The 23,417-nt window shown below is 32.9% G+C and overlaps 1 protein-coding gene across 5 annotated transcripts in view; it reads left to right on the plus strand.

Annotated features, from left to right (window-relative positions):
* The window catches only part of LCORL (ligand dependent nuclear receptor corepressor like), a 182,555-nt gene that overhangs the window by 137,104 nt on the left and 22,034 nt on the right, over positions 1-23,417 (plus strand). For 2 of the 5 annotated variants that reach the window (XM_057547445.1, XM_057547446.1), the window contains 2 exons: positions 11,866-11,959; positions 19,977-23,001. In XM_057547445.1, coding sequence (XP_057403428.1) covers positions 11,866-11,959; positions 19,977-23,001 — 3,119 coding nt within the window. Of the gene's footprint in view, positions 1-11,865; positions 11,960-13,304; positions 17,427-19,976; positions 23,002-23,417 lie in introns of those variants that run through there. The other 3 variants (XM_057547447.1, XM_057547448.1, XM_057547449.1) reach the window with 3 other exon arrangements.

The following is a 23,417-nucleotide window of genomic DNA, read 5'->3' on the forward strand; positions in this document are numbered from 1 at the left end:
AAGCTGATATTACTTCTATATTTAAATCTTCCTCTTAGTTTTCTGTTACATGAAGAACAAAATTTAAGTTTTCTTTCCATGACCTACATGGCTTTGCTAAGACCTTGTCCCTGTCTACCCCTCTGGACTTACTCCTTTTCCTCTCTTCCTGGCTTAGTATGTGCAAGTCACACTATCTGTCTATTTCTGACACATTCTAAGCTTACTTCACTTCTGAACCTTCACTCTTGCTGATGGCTTTCCTGGATTACTCTGCCTTTAGATCTTCTTCTTTCTCTGGCTTGGCCCTGTTCATCATTTATATCTTAGCTAGAATATCAGCTTAACAATAAGAGAATAATAAATTCCAGTGTATAAAAATAACTTCTGGGTGATAAAGAAGAAAGCACCATTAGAAAAATCAAAAGAGAAATAGTAGTCTATGAAAAAATATTTATAATTTATATTACAAAATAAAAGACTAATAACTCTAATGCATTAAGAGTTTCAAAAAATTGAGAAGTGAAAGATATACCACTGATAGAAAAATGAGCATTGTTTTACTGTCAGTTCATAGAAGAAGAGGTTTTAAAAGCCTTTAAACATAGGGAAACACACTTATAAACTCATAGGAAATGCAGTCATATATGGTTCATACCTATCAGACTGATAAGAATTCAAGTTTAACAACATAATCTTTCTGGTGAGACTGTGAAGAAACAGGCACTCTCTAGTATTCTCATTACTAGGGGAATACAAACTGGTAGAATCCTTATGGAAGGGAATTGACAATACGTGTTAAAATTATATATGCATTTACTCTTTGATCCAGAAATCTCACTTCAAGGAATTGAGCCTATAATTACACTTACACAAATACCGATGATATACACTCAAGGTTATTCATTGGGCGGCATTACTTATAATAGCAAGGGATTAGAAGTAACCCAAATGGTTAACTAAATTATTGTACATCCACACAGTGGAAAACTGAGCATTTGAATAAAAAGAGTGAGAAAGATCCCTTTTTAGTGACATTTTCAAGTTTTAGGAGATAAAAGCAAGATGCAGAACAGTATATATATGTTCTCTTTTTGTATAAACAAAGCAGGAAAGATAAAACCTATAAGGGAATGAAGTAAATGAGGCAGAGGAGGCAGGATAGAAGTGTTGTGAATGGACCTTGTTATGTAGTTTTATATAAGTGTTCAGATCCCAAAGAATAAGCATTTTTTAAAGTTAAAGCAATCCCTAAAATTTGAAAAAGAATGTAACAAATGAGCATAGCTGTATCAAGTTAGTAATATATTATCACTGAGAAAAGAATGATGTCAGGTGACTTTACCCAGTATTTTGACTGTACATTCTTGGTGGAATATATTCTAAGGACAAAGGAGTGCTTCAAAGAAATTCTAAACTTCTTTTAGTAATATTAGTAATAATATTGCCATTGTTTGTTATTTTGGATCTCTAGGATAAATCAAATATATAATCATGTTAACATTGTTTTGGGAAACCAAGATTTTCAGGGTAAGAGAAGAAACAAACAAGTGTAAAATCAAAGTAAACACCCTGTAATATTACATATGTGTAGATTGGAAATGTCACTGCAAACTCATGATTTTTTTTTCTTTTCAAAAATGTGCATTTCTTAGTCTGACCACTGAAATATTCTAAAAGCAATAACACGACAGCTCAGTGGCATTGAATTTAGACCAAGATTGTGGTCTTCTAAACATTATTTTCCCTTAAAGGGAAATAGGCTTCTTTGGAATCCAGGTCTGGGTCAGAAAATGTATAAGACGAGCCTGGAACATCTTGTGCCAGCAAGCAAGGATGTGCCAAAGACTAATTTGTCAACCAAATACAGGAGGCAACGTTAAGGGGTCCCCACTGGCCAAATGAGAGGACAGTTAGCATCAAAAGGAAGAACAGTTTCAACTGAAACACGCTGAATGCTTTAAAATCCATCAGTTCATGATAATCCAAAAAAAAAAAACACAAGGTGCCCCTCAAAGTCATTAGTCTACACTGGAGAAGCATAGCATACCAAACTCCTTACTTTGAAAATGAGCGATTCGAGGAAAGAGTTAAGCATTTATTTTGCTTTGCTTTTACAAATTGTATTTCAGGACAACCAAACAGTCTTTTGCGGAAGATTCTTAAAGAAGAATTTCAGTTAATAAATATGGCAGACACGACAGACTTAAAATATTATTATTTTGCAATGCCTAGTAAGATAACTGAATCAAACATTATCAGAAGATAAAACTATTAGAGGAGAGGTTGCTTGGGGAACTTTACAATGGAGAGGTCAGGCTGTTGTCATCAGAATACACTGATCACTTAAGCATCATTAGAAATAGACTTTATACATCACTTGTGAAGTATTCCTGCCAGAAACGTTGAACATGAATCTAAGCAATTTTTTAGGTCAGTGGTTCTCAAATGTGGTCCAGGAAGCCCTCAGTGTCTCTGAAACTCTTTCAGGGGACACACCAGGTCAAAACTAATAATAACATATTATTTGCCCTTTTCACTCTCATTCTCTCACAGGTGTGTAGTGGAGTCAGTCAGAGGCTGAAGTATGATTTCTGAACACATTGAATACAGAAGCATATATGAGAATCCAGCTGTCTCCTATTAAACAAGAAGCTTAATAGAAGCTAGGCATTTAAAAGATTTGCAAAATTATTTTTTAAAGTTCTCACTTTATTTTGACAATGTTATTTTTCATTAAAATGTTTTTATAAACATTAACATTTATAGAGTTATCAATTACAAATATTTAAAGTTTTTAATTAGTTTAACTTATAATATGGTAAATATTATAACTCACCTAAACAAAAGTTCTTTGAGGTCCACAGTAATTTTTAAGAGTGAAGAGATCGTTGAGAACCAAAAGTTTGAGAACCATTTGCTTTAGAGCAAAGTAAACGACACCATAGGAGAGTAAAAAGAACAAACCATAATGTAAGACATTCTCTAGTAAAACTGATGACCTGGCCTCTTCAAAAAGTCAGTGTCATTATTTTAAACAATGAGGGAAAGGGCTGCTATAAATTTTAAGAGACATAGCCATCAAGAATAACACAGACGGGACTCCCCTGGTGGCGCAGTGGATAAGACTCCGTGCTCCCAATGCAGGGGGCCTGCGTTCAATCCCTGGTCAGGGAACTAGATCCCACATGCATGCTGCAACTAAGAGCTCGCATGCCACAACTAAGGAGCCTGCCTGCCGCAACTAAGACCTGGTGAGACCAAATAAATATTAAAAAAAAAAAAAAAAAAAGAATAACAGACAAATTAGCTCCTAATTTGAACATACAAACTGTAAAAAGACATTTTGGACTCACTAGAGGAAATTCAGTACAAACTAAGTATTAGGTGATAACAAGGAATTTTTATAGTTATGTATAAAAATGTTCATATGTTTAAAGATGCATAAGAATATAGAAATGATGTGACAGCTGGAATTAACTTTAAAATGCTTAAGTAGATAGAGATAAATAGAGCAAGTGTAGCAAAAATTTAGGTAATTGTATAAACTGAAGAGTGGATAGAAGGAATCATTCTATATTTTTGCATTTTTGAAAGGTATCTCAATTAAATTTCTTTTTTAAGAAAGAGCAAGTCATCTTCCCAGAGGCTTTAACTGATCATTTATTCCAACATAGTAACCTCTTCCCACCTGCCATTGTTATTATTCTGTTCTGTCACTGTGTTTTATTTTCATTGTAAGGCCTTACCACCTTGTGAAATTAATATTTTATTGACTTTTCTTTGTTCTACTAGAATGTAAATTACATGAGAGCAGGAACATTTTCTGTTTTGCTCCCTACTGTTTCCTTTGTGCCGTTTAGAAAAATGACTGGCATATTATAACCATGCAATAAATATTAATCAAATGAATGAACTGTAAAGCTATGCACTGATCTTTTATTTATCCACCCAGAAGTAACTGCTTCGGTTTTCAATCCTTCCAAATCATTTTCTGGAAAAACATACTCAACACACACACTTACACAGTCTCACTCTCTCTTCCCAGAGCTCATTCCCACAAATCATTCATTATATAATCCTCTATAAGTTGTATTTTTAAAATATTTTTAAACATCCATATGTTACTGTTTTTCTGCAGATCCATTTTAATACTTAAATTGATCTACTTAGCTGAATAGTATTCAATTTTCTGGAAGGATCACATTATATTTAATTCTGTATCTTCAGATATATAAGTGAACATGCTTGAGCTGAGATTTTGCGGTCAGTCTTAATTTTCACCTTAGGACATATTCCTAGAAGTGAAATTGCTGCATAAAACAACATGCATGAAGCTGTTAGAAGTGAAGATAGTGGAGGTAGGTGTAAGTTAGTGACCAGAGGAGATATGATGGGGGGCTTCTGGGTTGATGGTGGTGATCCAGGTGCTGTTTACATCAAAATGTTCAGTTTGTGAAAATTCATTAAATTGTGTAGTTAGGTTCATTCTTGTTATGAATGTTATATTTCAATAAAAAGATTTTTAAAACTCATAAATCACTTTTAGCTGAGCATGTTAAGGGCTAGCAAATCTAAAGTCTTCCAATATGATGTTGTAATAAGTATACATCCCACATTTTAAATGTTTGGTTGAAACTTAAACTTACAGAATACACAGTATAATACATGGGATAAAAAAGAGAGTGTGTTTTTAAAAATATTTTTCAAGGTATTGACTTGAAGCCTTTTGAAACTTTGCTTTAGTTCAGTATTTGTAGGAATAACTGAAGAAAGAAAAAAAGAACTGCAATGAAATTCTAAAATGGCATATGGTGGAAGTGCTGAAACCTTGTTTAATTTTACCAGTAATATTTCCTAATTAAATTTAGTATTATTAATTTTTACATCCTAAATTTACTATAAGAACTTCACTCTGATTTATTTTGTCCCTTGTCATTATTAGTAAATAGTAGGTGAGTGAATTCTATGGGATTTCAGCTATGTATGTACTAAATAAAAACACATCAAGAAAGCAATAACTCTTCCCTTTTAAAAAAGTATTTGATGTGCAGAGGAAGGCAAATGAAGGAAGGAAGAACCAATGTTAAAGCTTAATTGATGTGTTACTCTGATATTATTTCCTCCATGACCCTGAAACTTTAACTCAATGGTTAAACAAGTAACAAAAACAATTTTAAAATAAAATTTGGATAAACCCAAGTGATTGCTTTTACACTTTGGTATTATTTTGTTAATAAGTTTGTGGGGTTTCTTCATGAATATATGCTCATTATGGCAAACTTGGGGAAAGCAGAAAATTAGCGAGATTATATTAAGTGTGTATTTTATATATATTTGTGCTTATCAGTAATACTGAAATCTTTGGTATATCTTTGTATATAAAACCACTTAAATGTTAAATACTATTTTCTTAAGACAGATGCCTAGAGGAGTGTGAACATTTTTAAGATTTTTGATAGCATATTACTAGATTATTTAGAAAAGCATTTGTTCCTAAACTGGTAATGTGTGATGGTAGCAAATTTATTGCGTCATTACCAACATTGTAACTTGACTTTTTAAAACATTACACAGATTAGAATTGTAGTTGAATACAGAGTCTGGAATAACTGCCTGAGTTTGAATGGCATATCACTACTTACAGTTATCTTGGGCAAGATAATTAAAACCTCTTTTGCTTTCAGTTTTATCATTAAAAATTGCAAATAAATAAAACCTATTTATATATTGGGTTGTGTGAGCCATAAGTGGGGTTAAGACATATAATGCTCTTAGAGTGGTGTTCTGCACACTATAAAAATGTTATGGTTTTATATATTTAGATTTTTATATAAGCTCTGTTTTCTAGAAATCAGTTAAATATAAATGATTAATATTTGAAATCAGGGGAATCTCCTAGAGAGTACAGTAGGGAAAAACAAGAGCTGAAGGCTGACTAGAACAATACATTGAGGGGCTAAAAGAAAGACAGGAGCACCCATTTAAGGAGAGAGATAAGAGGTGATCAAAGACATAAAGTAGAAATAGTATTAAGGTATTTACCAAAACTATTAACATAGGTTTGCCTCAAACATCATGAAATGTTACATTGCATTGATTTGGATGAAAGTTTTATTGCTAGTGATTAGTGTTATTATGAAATTTAATTTGGAATATTTTCCCCTTGTCCAAACAACAAAATGTATGTGATATTTTGTCATTAAAATTCACTTGCCTTCATGTACTGAATCTTATTGATATTTACATCTTTAATATTGATGATAGGTAATGTGTTTTTGAAGGTCTTTTAACTCATGTTCATACTCAGGTATGGACTGAGCTTGATGAATTTGTCTTGTATAGCAACCGGAGACCAATAATATTGTGAGGAGTTAATAAATATGTTTTTAATATATTTAATATTCATATTTAATTTAGTGGTTAGTGATCATCAACTTGACATTTCTAAAGAAAAATCTGTTATTATTAGAGCCTAACGAATATAGAAATTGATGATTAAAAATCATTCTCAGCCTCTTTAACTGAACTGGAGTTTCTCTTTGTGTGAAGCTAACTTCTCTCCCATATAGATATCAACTTTTTGACTGTGCTGCCATTTTCTGACTAGCTGAACAAAGTTCATTGATTTCATGATTATTTTGTCAGTCAGGGTCTGCAGTATGCAGTGCTGTATGCTTAGGATTGGTGTGACAGAATTGAGCAAGTCATTGATGAGTCAGTGAATTGGTCTTTATTGAGGTACTATTGCTTTCAGGCCCTTGCTTAGAAGTGAGTCTTGTGAGAAAATCAGCTAAGTAAGTATACTTAATTAGATATAAATCGTAAATAGATTCTAAACATAGTTACTAAATCCCCACAGTACCATTGGGCTTCAGGTGCTAAACTAGGCAAATTATAATAACACATCATAAATACAGTATAGAAGAATACGAAGGGTGCTATGGGAATATGAAAGAAGGCTGGGGAAAAATTAGGAAAACCTTCTTTGAGGGGATGATCCGGAAGGATGTGTTAAAGTTAGCCAGGCCAAGAGAGCATAGAGCATACTTTGAAGAATGGACAGAGGCAGGTAAGAGATGAGAAAGAATGGTGTCCTTGGAGGAGTGAAAGACAATTCTATATTATGAGGGTTGTATTTGTCTGCTTTTAATAGATTCTTCATCAGGAATTTGCAGGGGAATACAGAGCTGAGAATAATTTGTAAACAGAAATCCAAATCTTGGTTTTGGAATGCAAATTCTAAAAAAAATTAACCCAATAAAATGTTGATACTCAAGAAATTGCTTAATTTGGTCATGGTTTCAATTTTCCAAACACCAGTCCATTTTTAAAGTTATCTGGTAGTGTCATGTAGACAATTACCTGACCTTGTTGGTAGATTACATAAGCCTCTCTTTAAGTCTATACCTTTTTTTTTTTTTTTAAACTTTGGGTTTATTTATTTATTTATTTTTATGGCTGTGTTGGGTCTTCGTTTCTGTGTGAGGGCTTTCTCTAGTTGCGGCAAGCGAGGGCCACTCTTCATCGCGGTGCGCGGGCCTCTCACTATCGCAGCCTCTCTTGTTGCGGAGCACAGGCTCCAGACGCGCAGGCTCAGTAATTGTGGCTCACGGGCCCAGTTGCTCCGTGGCATGTGGGATCTTCCCAGACCAGGGCTCGAACCCGTATCCTCTGCATTGGCAGGCAGATTCTCAACCACTGCGCCACCAGGGAAGCCCAATTCTATACCTTTTGCACTAGTGTTTGCTGAGAAATAATTAAATCGTGTTGTTAATGCTCGGTCTACAACCAGTAAATGGAAACAATCTGTTTTTATTATTTGGAAAATTTTCTTATAGACAATAAAATGCAGTGTAATAATCATGTTCCTGTCACCCAGAACTAATAAATGTGTTATTTGATCATATTTGCTTCTAATATGTTTTCTCTCGAGGAACTATCACATCCTTTTGTTTCTCCTTGAAAGCAACTTCTGACAATACCTATTTATGCATCTCTAAGCAAAATAGTTTTATGTGCTTTAGAGATTCACATAAATGCATACCAAATGCATTCATGTTCATTTACTCCTGCAACTTGCTCTTCTTACTCATCAGATTAGCAAAAATTAAAAATCTCAACAACACCAAGTGTTGTCAAGGTTATGGAAAAAAATTTTAGTAATATCTACAGAAGTTCAAAATGTATACACTTCTGTCCAGCACTTACACTCCTAGGTGTGCAGTAGAAAAATTCTTATACGTGAACACAAGAAAACATTTAGAAGGATTTTCGCTTCAGAATTGTTTGTAATAGTGAAAAACTAAAACAGCCTAAGTACCTACCAATAGGTGAATGGTAAATAAATTTCAGTCTCTCCTTCTGTCTTCTACTTATTTTTGTGTTGCCCTGAAGCATTAAGCATGATAAGTGCTTACTTTTTATCCATCAAGTTAATTATTAGTACTTTAAAAATGTATACACACAAAACAATCTGGTTATGATGTGATATCTCCATTGTGAAGAAGTGATGCTGATAGATGCAAATCAGCAGCAGGGGCAAGAAAATGCCCTTTTTTGCCATTTCTGATTTTTTCTTTTTCTTAATCCTAGTTCCCAAGCTATTTCTCCCCTCTTCTTACTGTTTTTGTTTTTTCTATTTCAGATAATCCTAGGGGTTACTCTTTATGATTTTTCTAGCTCTTGAGCCACAGCCTTTATGATGGAAAAAGGAATCATGATACCAGCAAAATACTTTAATATAGGTGACAAAACCACTAACAGAAAGTGAGATTTTTTTGTAGATAACATGGGCAGCCTAGGTATGGAGAATGGGTTATGGAAAAAAGATAAAAGCATTTCTCACCTGGGCCACTGTTTAGAGTTCCTAAAGAAGAAGAATCAGGAATATAGGCCTGATTTGGGTAGTTCTCTTATAGATGGAACAGGGCTTAAGTCTAGCTCATCCTCAAGACTGAAATTAGCTATCAAACCATCAATCAAGGAGTGGTCCAAAAAGGACAGGAATACCTTTACTGTCCTAGCTAGGGAGCTACAGCCTAGTTTGCATAGTTAATGTAAAGGAGAGAGAGAAGGAGTTCTCTGCACCTCCTTATTTATGGTTTGTGGAGTAGTTAACCTGAAATCGACCATATCAAAAGTCTAAAATTTAGAACTGGAGAAATTCATTAATTTATTCTGTAACATTGACAAGGAGTAACACACTTATGAAGAGTGTATTTTACATGCTATAAACTACATAAAACGAGCAGAATCAGAACGAGTGAATTCAGTGATAAATCTGAATTATGGACTAGGTAGTAATGACTTTTGAAGATGGTCTTATAAGACCTTAAAAATAGTAAAATTTTAAGTGCTGAAGAAGAGAAATGAGATAGTAAAGGAGAAGACAACATTCATTTCTCTATTTTAGTAGGTTATAGCACTCTACTTTTGTTTATGAAATACAAATGAGTAAGTCAGGATTCCTGACCTTGAGGAATTCAGTCTCATGGAAGAAAAAGATACGTAAATCAAAAATTGCATGAGAGTGTCGTAAGTGTTATAGGATGCTGTTGACAAGGTGAACACTAAGATTCTACTCGGAGGGATCTGGATCTTTAAAGATGAGGCGTTTGGCAAGTTGAAAAGTGGAAAGAGCATTCTAGGCAGAGGGAACCATGCCCTGCAGTTTGAGAGACCTGACACCACATAGCATGTTTGAGGAACTGCAAGTGGTTTAGATGCACAGGAAGTGTGATGGTTGAGATGAGTTGTTGACTAAGCCTAAGATTGGGCTGGATGGATAAACTGGGGCAAGATACTTCATTTAATAATTTTTTAGGGTAGTTATGTACCATGTACTTTATTTGTCCAGTCTCCCTTTTTATCCTTTCAATCTAGGCATTCTAACCTCTAGCAATAACTGAATTCCTTCCAGTTCCTCTCAATTCTTTTAAGCAAATATTTACTGAACACTTATTATGTGCCAGCCACTATTGTAGGCAGTGGGGATACATCAGTAAATAAAATAGACATGATCTCTGCCTTCACATAGCTTATAGTCTGGTGGCTAACACTAGTAAGGCTAATAAGCAACTAGAATATAGCCTGCTAAATGCTAAATACTCTAGGTAAGTGTTGCAAGTATAGGAACCTAGAATAATGACAACCAAGTTCAAGTTGTGTCATGAATGACTGAACGATGAGTAAGATTTGGTGAATATTAGGATGAGTGTGGGGATAGAAGAAGGAGAGGATTAAGAGACTTCTAGGCAGAGGAAACTAATTGAAAGTGTGAAAGCCTAGAGGTGAGAAATAGCATAGCACTTTCCCAACAGGTGTCCCTGTTCCCCCCTTAGCCCCTTGCAGTCCATTCTCCCCACAGCAGATTGATCCTTTAAAAACATAAATTAAAATTGTGCCAGATTTATGCTTAGAATCCTCCAGTGGTTTCTTGTCTTTCAAAATAAAATTTCTTACCGTGGCCTACAAGGCCCTGTGTGACCTGCCTGATTTCTGATTTCATCTCTCACAGTCTGCTTACTCCACTCTAGTCACCCTGGCCTCTTTGCTGTTCCTTAAACATTCCAGATATGATTCCATATCATAGCCTTTGCACAAACTGATCCTTCTACAAGCTTTCCCCAAGATAATCTGCTTGGTTGGTACCGTCACTTTGTTCAGGACTCTGTTCAAGTCCAAGAGGCCTTTACTAATAATACCTGATAAAATAGCAGCTGCCTTAGTACTACCCTCATTACTCTTATCAGCTCACTCTGCTTTATTTTTCCTAAGTAGCACTGATCATCAACCTGAAATATGGTTGTTGTGAGTGGTGGTGGTGTATGAATTATCTAACTAGATCACAAGCACCGTGAGGATAGGTACTTTGTATACCTTTTTTTTACTGCTGGTCTCCAAGTTCCTAAAACAGTGCTTTGCACATAATTAAATTATTTTTAAACCTAGTTGAATTTTTTAGTATATTTTTTAAACATGGGTTTTCTTAAAATTATTTCTTGTAGCTTTAATTTTCAATTTTTTAGCTATCTGTAGACATATTCCCAGTATGTATTGCTGTGTTTTAAATTCATAGTTTATTTTTATTCTTTTTGATTTTGAAGTTTATCAGATTAACAACATATCTGAATCATTGAAGCTTCATCTTTGTAAATTCAACATTATAATAGTAATAAAAATAACTACATTTTAGTAACAAATAGATAAGCAGTTGTTTTCTAACAGTTTATTTTTCCTAAAATGTTATATTGTTGTGTCTTCATCCAATCACAGATATAACCACAATACATTACATAGGCAGTGATTCAACCGTTGTACATTTCAGTTATTTAAAACAGGAAAATTTTATGCTGAGTTCTAAAAACTAGATTGGTTGTACATAGAGTCACAGATTACCTAAAGTATGTGTCCCACATATTACTAGTCCTAGTAAATGCTAAGTATCGCTCTCTTATTCATCATCATATTTTCTATGCTTTCTGTTTTGTTCAGCGTACATTATTCCTACTTTCCCAAAGCATCATCTGGGCAGCCTTGAATAGGAAGCAGTCATGTTTCTATTGAATGAGCAGTCAATGGCTGTTCACTGCAGAACAGTGGAAAAGGTGACCAAGGGTGGATTTTAAACATTTTATATCTAGTCTCTTTGTTTCTTCATATCACTTGGCAGTGCCAGCTCCTTCTCTGTTCTTTTTTCCTATGTAGTGCCTTCCCAGTCATGTATTGTTGCTAAAACCACAAGACGAGTTGGTGATGGCCATGTGTCAGATACAAGTGTTAATTTTTAGGTCATGAATTAGTAGATCATCAAAATATGAAATGTTAAAATGTTAAGGATTACCTGTCACAAATATAAAGTTTTTTCTCTTGCAAAAATTATAGGGGATGGAGTGTTAGATCTCTCTACAAAGAAAACCAGCATAAAATCTGAAGAGTCATCCATATGTGATCCTTCTTCTGAAAATTCAATGGCTGGGTAAGCAATATCTAGGAAATATAATTTAATATTAATATAAAATTATGGAGAGAACTCTTAATACTACTCTGAATAGATTGACATATATAGTTTTCTTCCAGAATTTTTGTCACTCATAAGTGTGTGTCTCTCATATCTTTCATTTGTCCTTTCTCTTTCTTTTTTATTCTTTCTGTTAAAGAAAAGTTATCAGAACAATCACCAAACTTTAGTTCATGTTACTAAAATGAACTACCAAATTAATCATAGAATACAAACTAAGAAGCAGGACGAGTAAAGAGAATTTTAAATTCAATATTTAGGAGGCAATTTTAAGGAAAATATGTAATTTCACTATTTAATTTTTTTAAACAATCAACCAGTTTTAAAAGTACTATACTTACTAATTCTTATAACTAACTTAACAGTGTTTAGATTTTTTTCATTGTGTTCTAGGTGTGGTGGCAGACTACTTTACCTAGTAATCACCACAAAAAATCCTTTCATGCTTTAAAAGCTGTTGTTAAATTAATTAAATAGTTAATAGTGAAATGCTGTTCTGTTGGATTTTTGGATTTTTTTTTTTTTTTTGGTAACTTTTGCATCTTCCCATTAACAAACTGCATAGGAAGCTTTTTAGTAACATTTAAATCTCAGATGTAGAGTGTAATCTGTTTCAACTAAGGCTGTTAATAGCTTTTTGAGTCATGAGGTATAGTGAGCTTTCTGTTTAAGAAACTTTAAAAGTTACAGTTTGAAATACAGTTTGAAATACATTTGAAATAGAAATAACATGTACAAAATCTAAAAGTATTTTACCCAAATATAACTTATCTACTTGTTTCAGATTTTAAGTTTTTATCTAGAGAAAAATTAATCTTGTGGAAATATGGGGTATTTGTGTTTGGAAATATTCTTGCTGCTACAAATTTCCTTTAAAGGGGTTGACTCTTTTATTACTTGTTTAGCGGTAACGTCACTTTTCTACTAACAAAAACTCCTTTAGGATTTGGGTATTTTATATAATGGAACTCTAATTGTAAAAAAAATTATAAGTGTTGCTCTGCAAGCACCTGTCAGAGGAATAGCAACATCATGAGAATATTTTTACAAATACTGAGTTAGGATTTTATGTTCTTGGAAGGTCTGCCCGTTGAGGCCACCGTATGATTGACACATTGTCCTACCAGGACTATAGCGTTTGCTTTGATAAGGAGCAACTACTACATCTCACAGACTTAAAAGAGTCATAAGCAGTGATGTTACCTAAGCAAGGAGTATAATAAAGGAGTGGACCCTCCCCTTCCATAGCTGTGTGAGAGTCTCTCATGCATCAGTTTACCATCGTTTCATTCCATCCATCCAGGAGACTACACAGAAACAGAGAGGACTATGTGGAAAGAAGTGCTGAGTTTGCAGATGGTTTGCTCTCAAAAGCTTTGAAAGACATTCAGTCTGGAGCACTGGACATAAATAAAGCAGGCATACTTTATGGCATACCTCAAAAAACTTTACTTCTCCACTTAGAAGCCTTACCAGCAGGGAAGCCTGCATCTTTTAAAAACAAAACTCGAGATTTCAATGATAGTTACTCATATAAAGACAGTAAAGAAACTTGTGCAGTGCTGCAAAAAGTAGCCTTGTGGGCGAGAGCTCAAGCAGAGCGCACAGAAAAAAGTAAACTCAATCTACTTGAAACCTCAGAATTAAAATTCCCAACAGCTTCCAGTTACCTCCATCAGTTAACTCTACAGAAAATGGTTACTCAATTTAAAGAAAAAAATGAAAGCCTACAATATGAAACCCATCCTACTGTACAGTTAAAAATTCCTCAGCTACGAGTAAGTTCTGTTTCAAAACCACAACCTGATGGTCCTGGTCTGCTGGATGTTATGTATCAAGTTTCCAAAACCTCTCCAGTCCTGGAAGGATCAGCTCTCCAAAAACTGAAAAATATACTCCCTAAACAGAACAAAATAGAATGTTCTGGGCCCGTAACTCACTCAAGTGTTGACTCTTATTTTCTACATGGGGACCTCTCTCCTTTGTGTCTTAATTCTAAAAATGGAACAGTTGATGGAACCTCTGAAAATACTGAAGATGGGTTGGATCGAAAAGATAATAAGCAGCCCAGGAAAAAACGTGGCCGTTATCGGCAATATGATCATGAAATAATGGAAGAGGCTATTGCAATGGTAATGAGCGGAAAAATGAGTGTTTCCAAAGCACAAGGAATTTATGGGGTACCTCACAGCACTTTAGAATACAAGGTAAAAGAAAGATCTGGAACACTGAAGACTCCTCCGAAGAAGAAACTCCGATTACCAGACACTGGGTTATATAATGTGACAGATTCAGGGACTGGCAGCTGCAAAAACAGCGGCAAGCCTGTGTAGATTACTTGTTAGGAAAACGTGTGTATGTACGTGTGTGTGTGTGCGTGTGTGTGTGCGTGTTTGCGTGTGTGTGTATGTGCACAAGTGTGTATTTGTGTGTCTGTATACACACATGTGGGAATCACAGATGCTCACTCTGACAGGAGACATGACATTTTACAGTTCAAAAACCACTTACATGCCTTTTGAAAAAAAAGTTTTATTCAGGGTTTTCACTGTGGACAGAACTATATAGTTGCTTACTTAATTCTGATAGTTTGTATTTAATCCTTGTATAAATAGGTGAAAAAGATTCAGGTTTTCTTTAGTAGTCAATAGCATAAAGCATTGTGGGAAAACAAGTAATTGTCAAGTGAAACATTTTTATTGGTGGAAGACCACTCCAGCCATTCAGTTGAACCATCTTATAATGGAAATATATTAATAGTTTGTAAACATTTTTGCATAGCATACTTACATTTGTTGTAAGTATATCAAACAACCAATCAAAGTTTAAACAGACAGCTATCTCCACACTAATAAAAATTAATATATACAGTATTAGTACACTACAGTGCATTCTATGAAATATGAAATGCACTCAAGTGCATCCACCAGGAATAGAAAAGAAAACCTTAAATGATATGTATAATGAAATTTAATATTTATCATTTAATAGTTGATTTAGCAGGAAGTTGGGGTTTATAAGGTATATACTTTAAAAAAAACTGACACATAGTTAACCCCAGCAGCTATAGAGTCCTTTAATGTAAGATGGAATACTAAGAACAAAAAGTAATTTAAATTTAATTATTAAAATAATTTAATTTTGTTTTTCATTTGAAAAATAAGCTAATGTGTAAGGTTAGAAAAGAAAGTTGGAATGCAACTTAGAGCATGTTTATAATGTGCACAGAAAAAGCTTGAGAATGATAATTTTGGTTTAAATGTGCTGGTTAGTTGATGTTATGACTACTTTAAATTTTAAGGATTGTGACACACTCCTACTATTGAAAAACCTCAGTGTAACTTTAATATATTTGCTGCTGTGACATTTCAAAACATTTTCAGTTTATCAAAATGAATTACAGATTTCATTTTGGTGGGCGATACATTATCATTTTGCTAATAACCAAATTTGCAGTTTGTTCAGGGTCTTGAATAGATTTACAGATATTTAACACTGAAGCTGTTTTGAACTTTCAGTAATGTAAACTCTCTACTAATTGGGTAGTTAGAAGCTGGGCAGTGCATTTTAACTTTTACTAGACTCATAAGAGAGACCAGTAATTTTATATAGCAGTTTCAAAATGTGGTTCAGAGTATCCATGTTGGATTTATGAAGTATGCAGTTTTAGTGGTAAAATGTTATAAAGCATGTGCCTCCATAGAAAGAATGGGGATTTGCTTCATAAATTCAGAATTCTTCGAGTGCCCCTTTTCTCTATTAAAATTCAGGTTCTGATCGTTTTTTCTAAGCCAGTTTTCCTAAGTCCAAAAGGAATACTTAAAGCTGAATTTAAAAAAATAAGTGCACCTTGTCAAATACATGTGTTTTTACACTTGTGTTTGTGTGTATCTAATAATCACATATACATGTAATACTAAAGAAATTTTCAGCTATTACATTTAAAAACTGCTTACATATCTTTAAGGAAACTGAAGAGTGGGAAACTACACAACCGAGTAGTTATTTGGTCTCTTAGATCCATACTGAACCCTCTTCAGCTATTAATGTTACCTGCATACTAGGGTATGAATCCTCTTGCTTTTTTTTTCCCACTAAGAAAGTATACATAATAGATTGCAAAACAGCAGATGTCAGGGTCATCTTTCTTTTTAAAGAATTAAGCCATATTTTGTGAGGGCCAGAACTTGGATTATTTAATATATTTCCCCTTCCCCCCCCCCCCCATTGAAAAACAAAGTCAAAGTAAATGTTTCAACACAATTTTATTGACCTCTTTATACAGAATTTTACTTGCAAGAATTTGGGGGCTTGAATGCATTACATAATATTTATATTGTATTGAGCTTTTTTATTCCTCACACTATATTTACATTAATAAATTGATTGAGAAGTTTATAGTAAAGGGATACTTACAGAACACTTTTATATCATTTAAAAGATGACCTGACCAAAAACTTTACAGGATTCATAAAATCAGGGATCATTTTGCTATTGACTTCACAGTGATCAGTAGTTTTATAGGTAATATTATAGTTAATTTGCAGCATTTTAGTACTTGTATTATTTATTTTTGGTCAGAAATAGTAAATTAAATATTTTTTGATAGTTTATAGGTAATGATCAACCCATAACTTTTAAAAGAAACAAAATGTTTCTAATTATTGAGTTAACTTTTGATTATACAAACTAGGAAAGGCAGGGAAATTTATGGCTTCCCCTTCTCCCCAGTGATTCTATTAAGATGTTCTTTATGTTAAACTTTCAAAGTACTTTATAAATTTAGTTACCAGTTACTACTTATTAACTGACAATTTTCTGAAAAATCCAGTTTCAGCAGACTTTTAATGAAGGTGAAAGCAACCCTTATGTGCTTTCTACTTATTTGAATGTTCCTCAAGTATTTTATATTTAAAAAAAAAAAAAAGGAAAAGAAAAAACAGTGCCTCTGTTTTTAGAAAACTACTGCTCAGTAAAGTTGTTTAAACCATTTCTGGTAGCTAATGACAATTTTATATTAAATTGTATACTAACTTTAGTGAGACGGATTTTTTTAGTTGTTTACAGTACAAATACTTGTATTTGTTTTTTAATTGCAGTATTTCCATTGTCGCAGTAATTTAGTAAAACTCTGTGGCTGCCTTGATTTTGACAGATTTTGTTAATATAAACTGATTGTTAGGCAATTAGTTATATTTATGCATAAATCAATTGCACTATAATTCATGAATTATTTATTACAATATTTTCTAATGAATTCATGTATCTGTCTTGTGTTGTAAATGTACTGTAATTCTGTTTCTACTTTGTGTTGTTATATATCTAAATCTGATTGTATGAATTTTAATTGTTCAGTTAACGTGTTTCTAGGTTGTAATTTGTAGTAAAGCACTTCAATGCTTTTGCACTTAAATTTACAACACTGTTGGTGTGTGATTGATTTACTCATTCAGTAAAAGAAAAAAAAAGAAAAGCAAAGAAAAAACTGACTACACTGGCTTCTTTGATTCACTCTAGGAAGCAGTTTTATTAATATTAATATTAGAAATTAACTTTCTCCAAAGACAACTATTTCAACAACAAAACTTGTAATGGCAAAATGGATAGAAACTTACCCAAAAAAAAGCAGAGTTTTTTTAATATATAAATCAAACAGGAAAAGGTTAGAAAAAAATTTTAGCATGAAAAACAAGGGAGCTGTGAAACATACAATTTTAGAATCAATTGAGAATAAATTCTACATTGGAGGCTTATGTGTATTCAACTATTTACTTATATATTAGGTTTTTCTTTGAGATTCTAACATACAAGAAATATGGAAAAGAAAAAAATTGAAGGCAAATAAGCATATTGTGGAGTTTTATAATTTGAGAACTTAGTTATCTAATATCTGATATATATATATATATATATATATATATATATATATATAAAATCTTAATACCTGAATATCTAATTAGTAACTTTTTAAAGCTGTTCTTCATACGGCATTAGATAGAAATTACTGGCCACTGTGGTATTTTTGAGATTTTTGAAGTTCCATTATAAAAAATAATAAGTATAGACTTCCTTGGAAAGTCAAAAGAGAGCTATAAAAATCAGTGGTTTTCAGAATAGTTAACACTAGTCATGAATTTTTATTATTTCTACTCTAGACTTTACTAACAGAAAAAAATCATTTGAGCCTTTCAGGAACTGTTATGAAAGCATATTAATCTTTAAAATATAGTGCAATGTATTTTTCTGAGAAACATGTAAAATCTCTTTATTTAGTCACAGATATGTTTAATAGGCCATAACATAACTTTTAAAGAAACCTGTTGGAAATGTGTCTATCAGAACTTTTGGGGTTTTCTTTTGCTTATGTGAAAATTAATAATTTTTAATTTACTGGGAAAGAGTATAATATCACTTATATCTTCTTATTTGATAGTTAACATTTACTCCTGCCTTTGTTCTCTACATAGGTTTCTTGAATTATCCAGTAGTGAGTCTTCAGAGTCAGTTCAATTATTTTACACTCCCAACCATGAAAACATTTACAAAAAATTATTTTCAGAAAAGAAAGGATACTGAGGTCATGTCCTGTCTTCATCTGTCTAGAGGTGGCAGTGGACTTAAAAAGTTTTACTGTAATTTCGTATTTCTTATCTCTTTGATAGCTACTTTATGTCGAATCACATGCTAGTTTTAGTAGTGAAACATTGGTTGAATCTAGTAAAGATACCTTTTTTCTAGAAAAATTTTGATCTAGTTTGCAAAATTTGCTTTGTTGTTTTTGTTACTCAACGTAATTTTTATAAAATGGAGATAAAATATTGCATACTTATCTGTGAAACAGGGTAAGCCAGTTTTAGGGAGGAAATTTTTTTAAATCTCACTTTTCGTTTTAAAAGAAAAATTCTTTAATTTTTAATATTCATGAACATAATAACCCTTTATTTAAACAAAATACAATCTTCTATAGCAATTCATAATCAGCATATTTCAACTCCAACCCTAAATAAAATTTCTACAAGTCAGGAACTAACAACAACAAATATAAGAACTCACAAGTGGGAGGCTATTTTCATGTACAGAGTTTGGTGATATGTTTAATTTAAATAGATACTTTTCTGAAACAGAATTCTTTTAATATATTTTTATTCTTCTTGCTGCTGGTATTGGATTAAAAAGCCTTTTGTAGACCTCTACATTGGTTGCTAAGTAATCCTGGGTTTTAGTTAACATTAGATGTATGTTAGTTTTTGCAGTGGGACATTTTCCAGCATTTGAAATTAAATAATTAGGTAAGTAATGCCTTTAGTTTTGATGTAATTAATTTAGTATCTAAAATCAATTAAAAATAGATTTCATTTTTAAATAGCTTCAATTTTTATTTTCTTATTAGGTTAAAAGGCCTGCAGTTTAATCTTAGAAAAGACATTCTGTTATTTATATGAAATCTAAATCCCTTAATTGTGACTATGCAAAATTTTTTATTCATAATTTTATTTCCACTACCTTGGAAAATATCTATTTGAAATAAAGATAAGAAAGATTTTCTCCTACATCTTATTTTTCTTATTTGTACTAATATGGACTGATAACCATCAAAATAATTTATAAAATGTCTACTTTACAAAAATTTTAACTCCTTCTGAAGCACTTTACATTAAATATTCTTAATATATCCAAAGCACTAAACATTAGCAATCTCTAAATATAATCATATCTATCATCAACAGCAGCTTTTATATCACAAAAAATAGGGCTTTGCTTTGACTCATATTTTGTCATAGGAAATTAATTATCACCAGTGCTTCATTTTATTTTTGCTAAACAATAATGAAGATGTCACTATTGCAGCTCTCCATAGGCGTTAGGAGTCCAGCAATACCAAAATATTTTTTGTACAAACTCTGTTAAAATTAAAATTCCTTACGATATTAGTATTTTTGCTGTAATTCATTTTTTGTTTGATTTTTATTTTTAGTTCAACTGTTGATGCAAAATCAGAGGAAGCTACTAAAATGGAAAAAGGAAAATCAGCATTAAGCAAAGTTTTGGAATCTTTGTGCATACATCACCAGCAACAAGTTTTGGCTATGTTGAAATTTCTAGTCCAAGAGCAGAATGCTGCTTCTCTTTGCTGTTGTAATACATCATATTCTGTGTCTTCAGAATCTCAAAATCCCCTTATTGAAGATGATTTAGATGGGCTATTCTGTAGTTGTGAATATAGGCTGGCAGAAAGAGGATATTTACAGAATGAAAGACAAAACCCTGGTTTTGTGCCTCTGCCAGTCTGTATTAAAGATATAAATTGTTTATCTTGCCAAACTGTAACTATTGAACACATTAAGACAGTAGTGAATAGAGGAATTGCAAACAGTTATAATTCTCACAGGTGTTGTTCTGGACTGTTACCAAACATTCATTCCACAAAATCAGCCTTTCAGACTCCTCTTTCATCAAGGGAAATATGTGATGTTTCAGTAAGTCTTAAAGACGTTTGTAGATCTCGAAGTCCCTCACCCCCACCATTATCACCTGTACAGACTGAAGGATTTGAAAAATTGAAAGATGTCATCTCAGAGCTTTCAGCCTTAGAAAATAACATACTTGAAACAAACATTAACCAGCCTCCATCTCTGACACCAGCAGAAATAAGCAGTGACAAAGATGATCATGAAGGTAAAATGCATAAAACTAAAAAATCCAGTAACTCTGATTGTTTGCTCTTGGAAGACAGCAATAATTGTACTACAAATCAAGAAGAAGGTGAAACTACTGTAATTTTTCAAGATTTAATGGATCGTATCAATGAAAAGTTAAAATCAATAGAAACGATAGATATGACAAACCTTATAAAATTATCTAGCAGTGATTGTAATAGAGATAATGATTTAAAATTGAGAGATTTAATAACCTCTCTCTTACATAATGCAAAGGCCAGTGATTACAGTTTTATGGAATTACTGAGTCAACATGATAAAAAGGTAGAAAATAAAATTATTCAGACAAGATTTCGAAAGCGTCAAGAAACCTTACTTGCAATGCGCAACTCTCCTGATTCACCCATATTTAGAAGGCAGTCTTTACAGATAAAAAGAGAACTTGCTAGTCTTGATGAAAACTTTATAAGAAAAAAATACACTGAAAAAAATCCAAGGAAATTTATGTGCCGTGATGAACTATTTTCAGCGGACAAAGAAGAATTCTATCATTGCCAAGGGCCTTCTTTACAAAATTCTAAAAGCCTTCAAGATAATCATCATGCAGAAACATTTTCACCAGATTATGGATTACAATCATTGCAACTACCTCTTAATTTAGAAACTAACTTGGCTTTTGATGCATTTTCAGAAAGCTTTAAAACAACTTCTGAGAAAAGGAGCATAAGAAGATCACAGGAGAAATCTGTGGCTGGAAAAAATTTTTTGCAAAATCATAAAGAGAATCCAAAATTAGAGAATATTCAAACTCCTTTGAAAAGTGATGTCCCTGGACTTTTGAGCAGAACTAAACGAAATATTGTACCTCCAGGGTGGTATTCTATATATGTAACAAATAATTATATTTTCAAAAAATCCCCTAAGGCCAAAAAAGCTTCTGACTCTACAAAAAAAAAAGATCCAGTAAAAAATATTCAGATTGAAAGCTCACACAATATAGATTTAAACAAAATTGCAATGAATTCTAATTTACAAGTTGTTGTGGAACGTTTGGAAGATACAATAAATATGGCCAAAAAGTCTTGGAATAATCAGTCATTATCGGAAGGATATAAAGCATCCAAGAAATTGATAGAAATTGATGGTAAAGATCAACATGCTGGTAGAAATATGACTCTTACTGTAAGTAGAATGACATGCAAAGAGCAGAGTTTATCAAAATCCATAGTGGCATCTACCAATATTAAAAGCAATCATATACCTGCAATAGATTTGAATAACAAAAGACTTGATAACCAGAAAAAGTCATCTGTTTTAAATACAGGTAGCTTGATTTCCAGTGTTGAAAATGTACCAACAAAATATGAAGCCATTGAAAGCTCTTCTTTTGCCAACTATTCTAGTCCTATCAAACTCATGTTTTTATCTGAGGTTAAAAGCAGTGAAGGAGTCAAATATACTTTAACTTCAGTTGGTAATTCTGAATCAAATCGCTGTCTTCCTTCAGAAAAACGACCAACTCATCAAGTAAATGAAAAAAAAAAAGAAACAAATGAGAATACCCCAAATGCTAACTTTGAAAATTGTAGTTCTAGTCTTAATGATAGTGACGGTCTCCAAAAAGAACTAAACAAATTTAATTGTGCAAAAGAAACTGCAGAATCCTCTGCAGTGTTTACAGATGATATGAATAGTGATAAGCCGCAAGAGGAACCTAAGGAATATTCAAGCAGTGTTACTGATTCATCTTTTAAAAGAAAACCAGGTAGACCTAAAAAAATAGGTCCCCAGGTTGTGAAACAGATTAAGCGACCAATTGGAAGACCACCAAAACCTAAAACTGACCAAACGGACATCACCATTTGCCAAAATCAGTCCTTTAGTGCTGAAAAGAAAAGCCCAGAATCTCTCATATCAGAAGTAAAAGAAGGTATATATAAAAAGAGTATTATAGTAACTGTTATTTATGGAAGGTCAAGAAGAACTAAAAGGCATGTTTCTGAAGGAAGTGTAAACATAAGCAATGGTATGTCTTTAAATAATAATGTTGCTGATTTTCCAACAGAATATAATAGTCTCAGAAATATTAGAGAATATGAAATAGACTCGGGTGAAAGAATAAGTGCTATTTCAAGTCTGACTACTGAAACTGAGACCTTGGGGTCTGGCTTTGAATATGTTAGACCTATCAAGAACAAGTCTGTGATACCTCAACCTTCCAAGAACATTATTCGACCAAATCAGAAGTCTTTGGCAATAATTAGGAAGCCTGGTAGACCCGCAAAAGTGAAAATCTCTGGCATATCTGTGACTATTAATAGAATTTCACCTCAGGAGAGAGAAGTAAGTATTAGCAGCTGCTTACCTCCTTTAGAACAAGAGAATATATTAGAAAAAAATCTGCCTGAAGTAGAATATGATCACCAGTGCACCGTGGATACAAGGCACACTGAAGCTGACAAATTTAAGAATGGATCAAAAAGTATGGTTGCTACTATACCTTTGAGACATTCTGTTAGGGATCGAAAACCATCTCTGCATTTCTTACATTCATTAGCATCTTCTGGTTCACTTATTTATAGAAATGCTCTGCTCCATAAATCATGTAAACTCCATTTGCAGAAAGGTAAATGTCAGAAGGACAAACATAAGCAGTCAAGGATTAAAATAGCTTCCAAAGGTACACCAGGAGCTAGAAATTCAAGGAATGCAAAAAAGCGTTTGGAAGATAAGTTAATACCCATTTCTGAAGTATCCTT

Source organism: Balaenoptera acutorostrata, chromosome 5 (assembly GCF_949987535.1).
Source record: "Balaenoptera acutorostrata chromosome 5, mBalAcu1.1, whole genome shotgun sequence".
NCBI lineage: Eukaryota > Metazoa > Chordata > Mammalia > Artiodactyla > Balaenopteridae > Balaenoptera > Balaenoptera acutorostrata.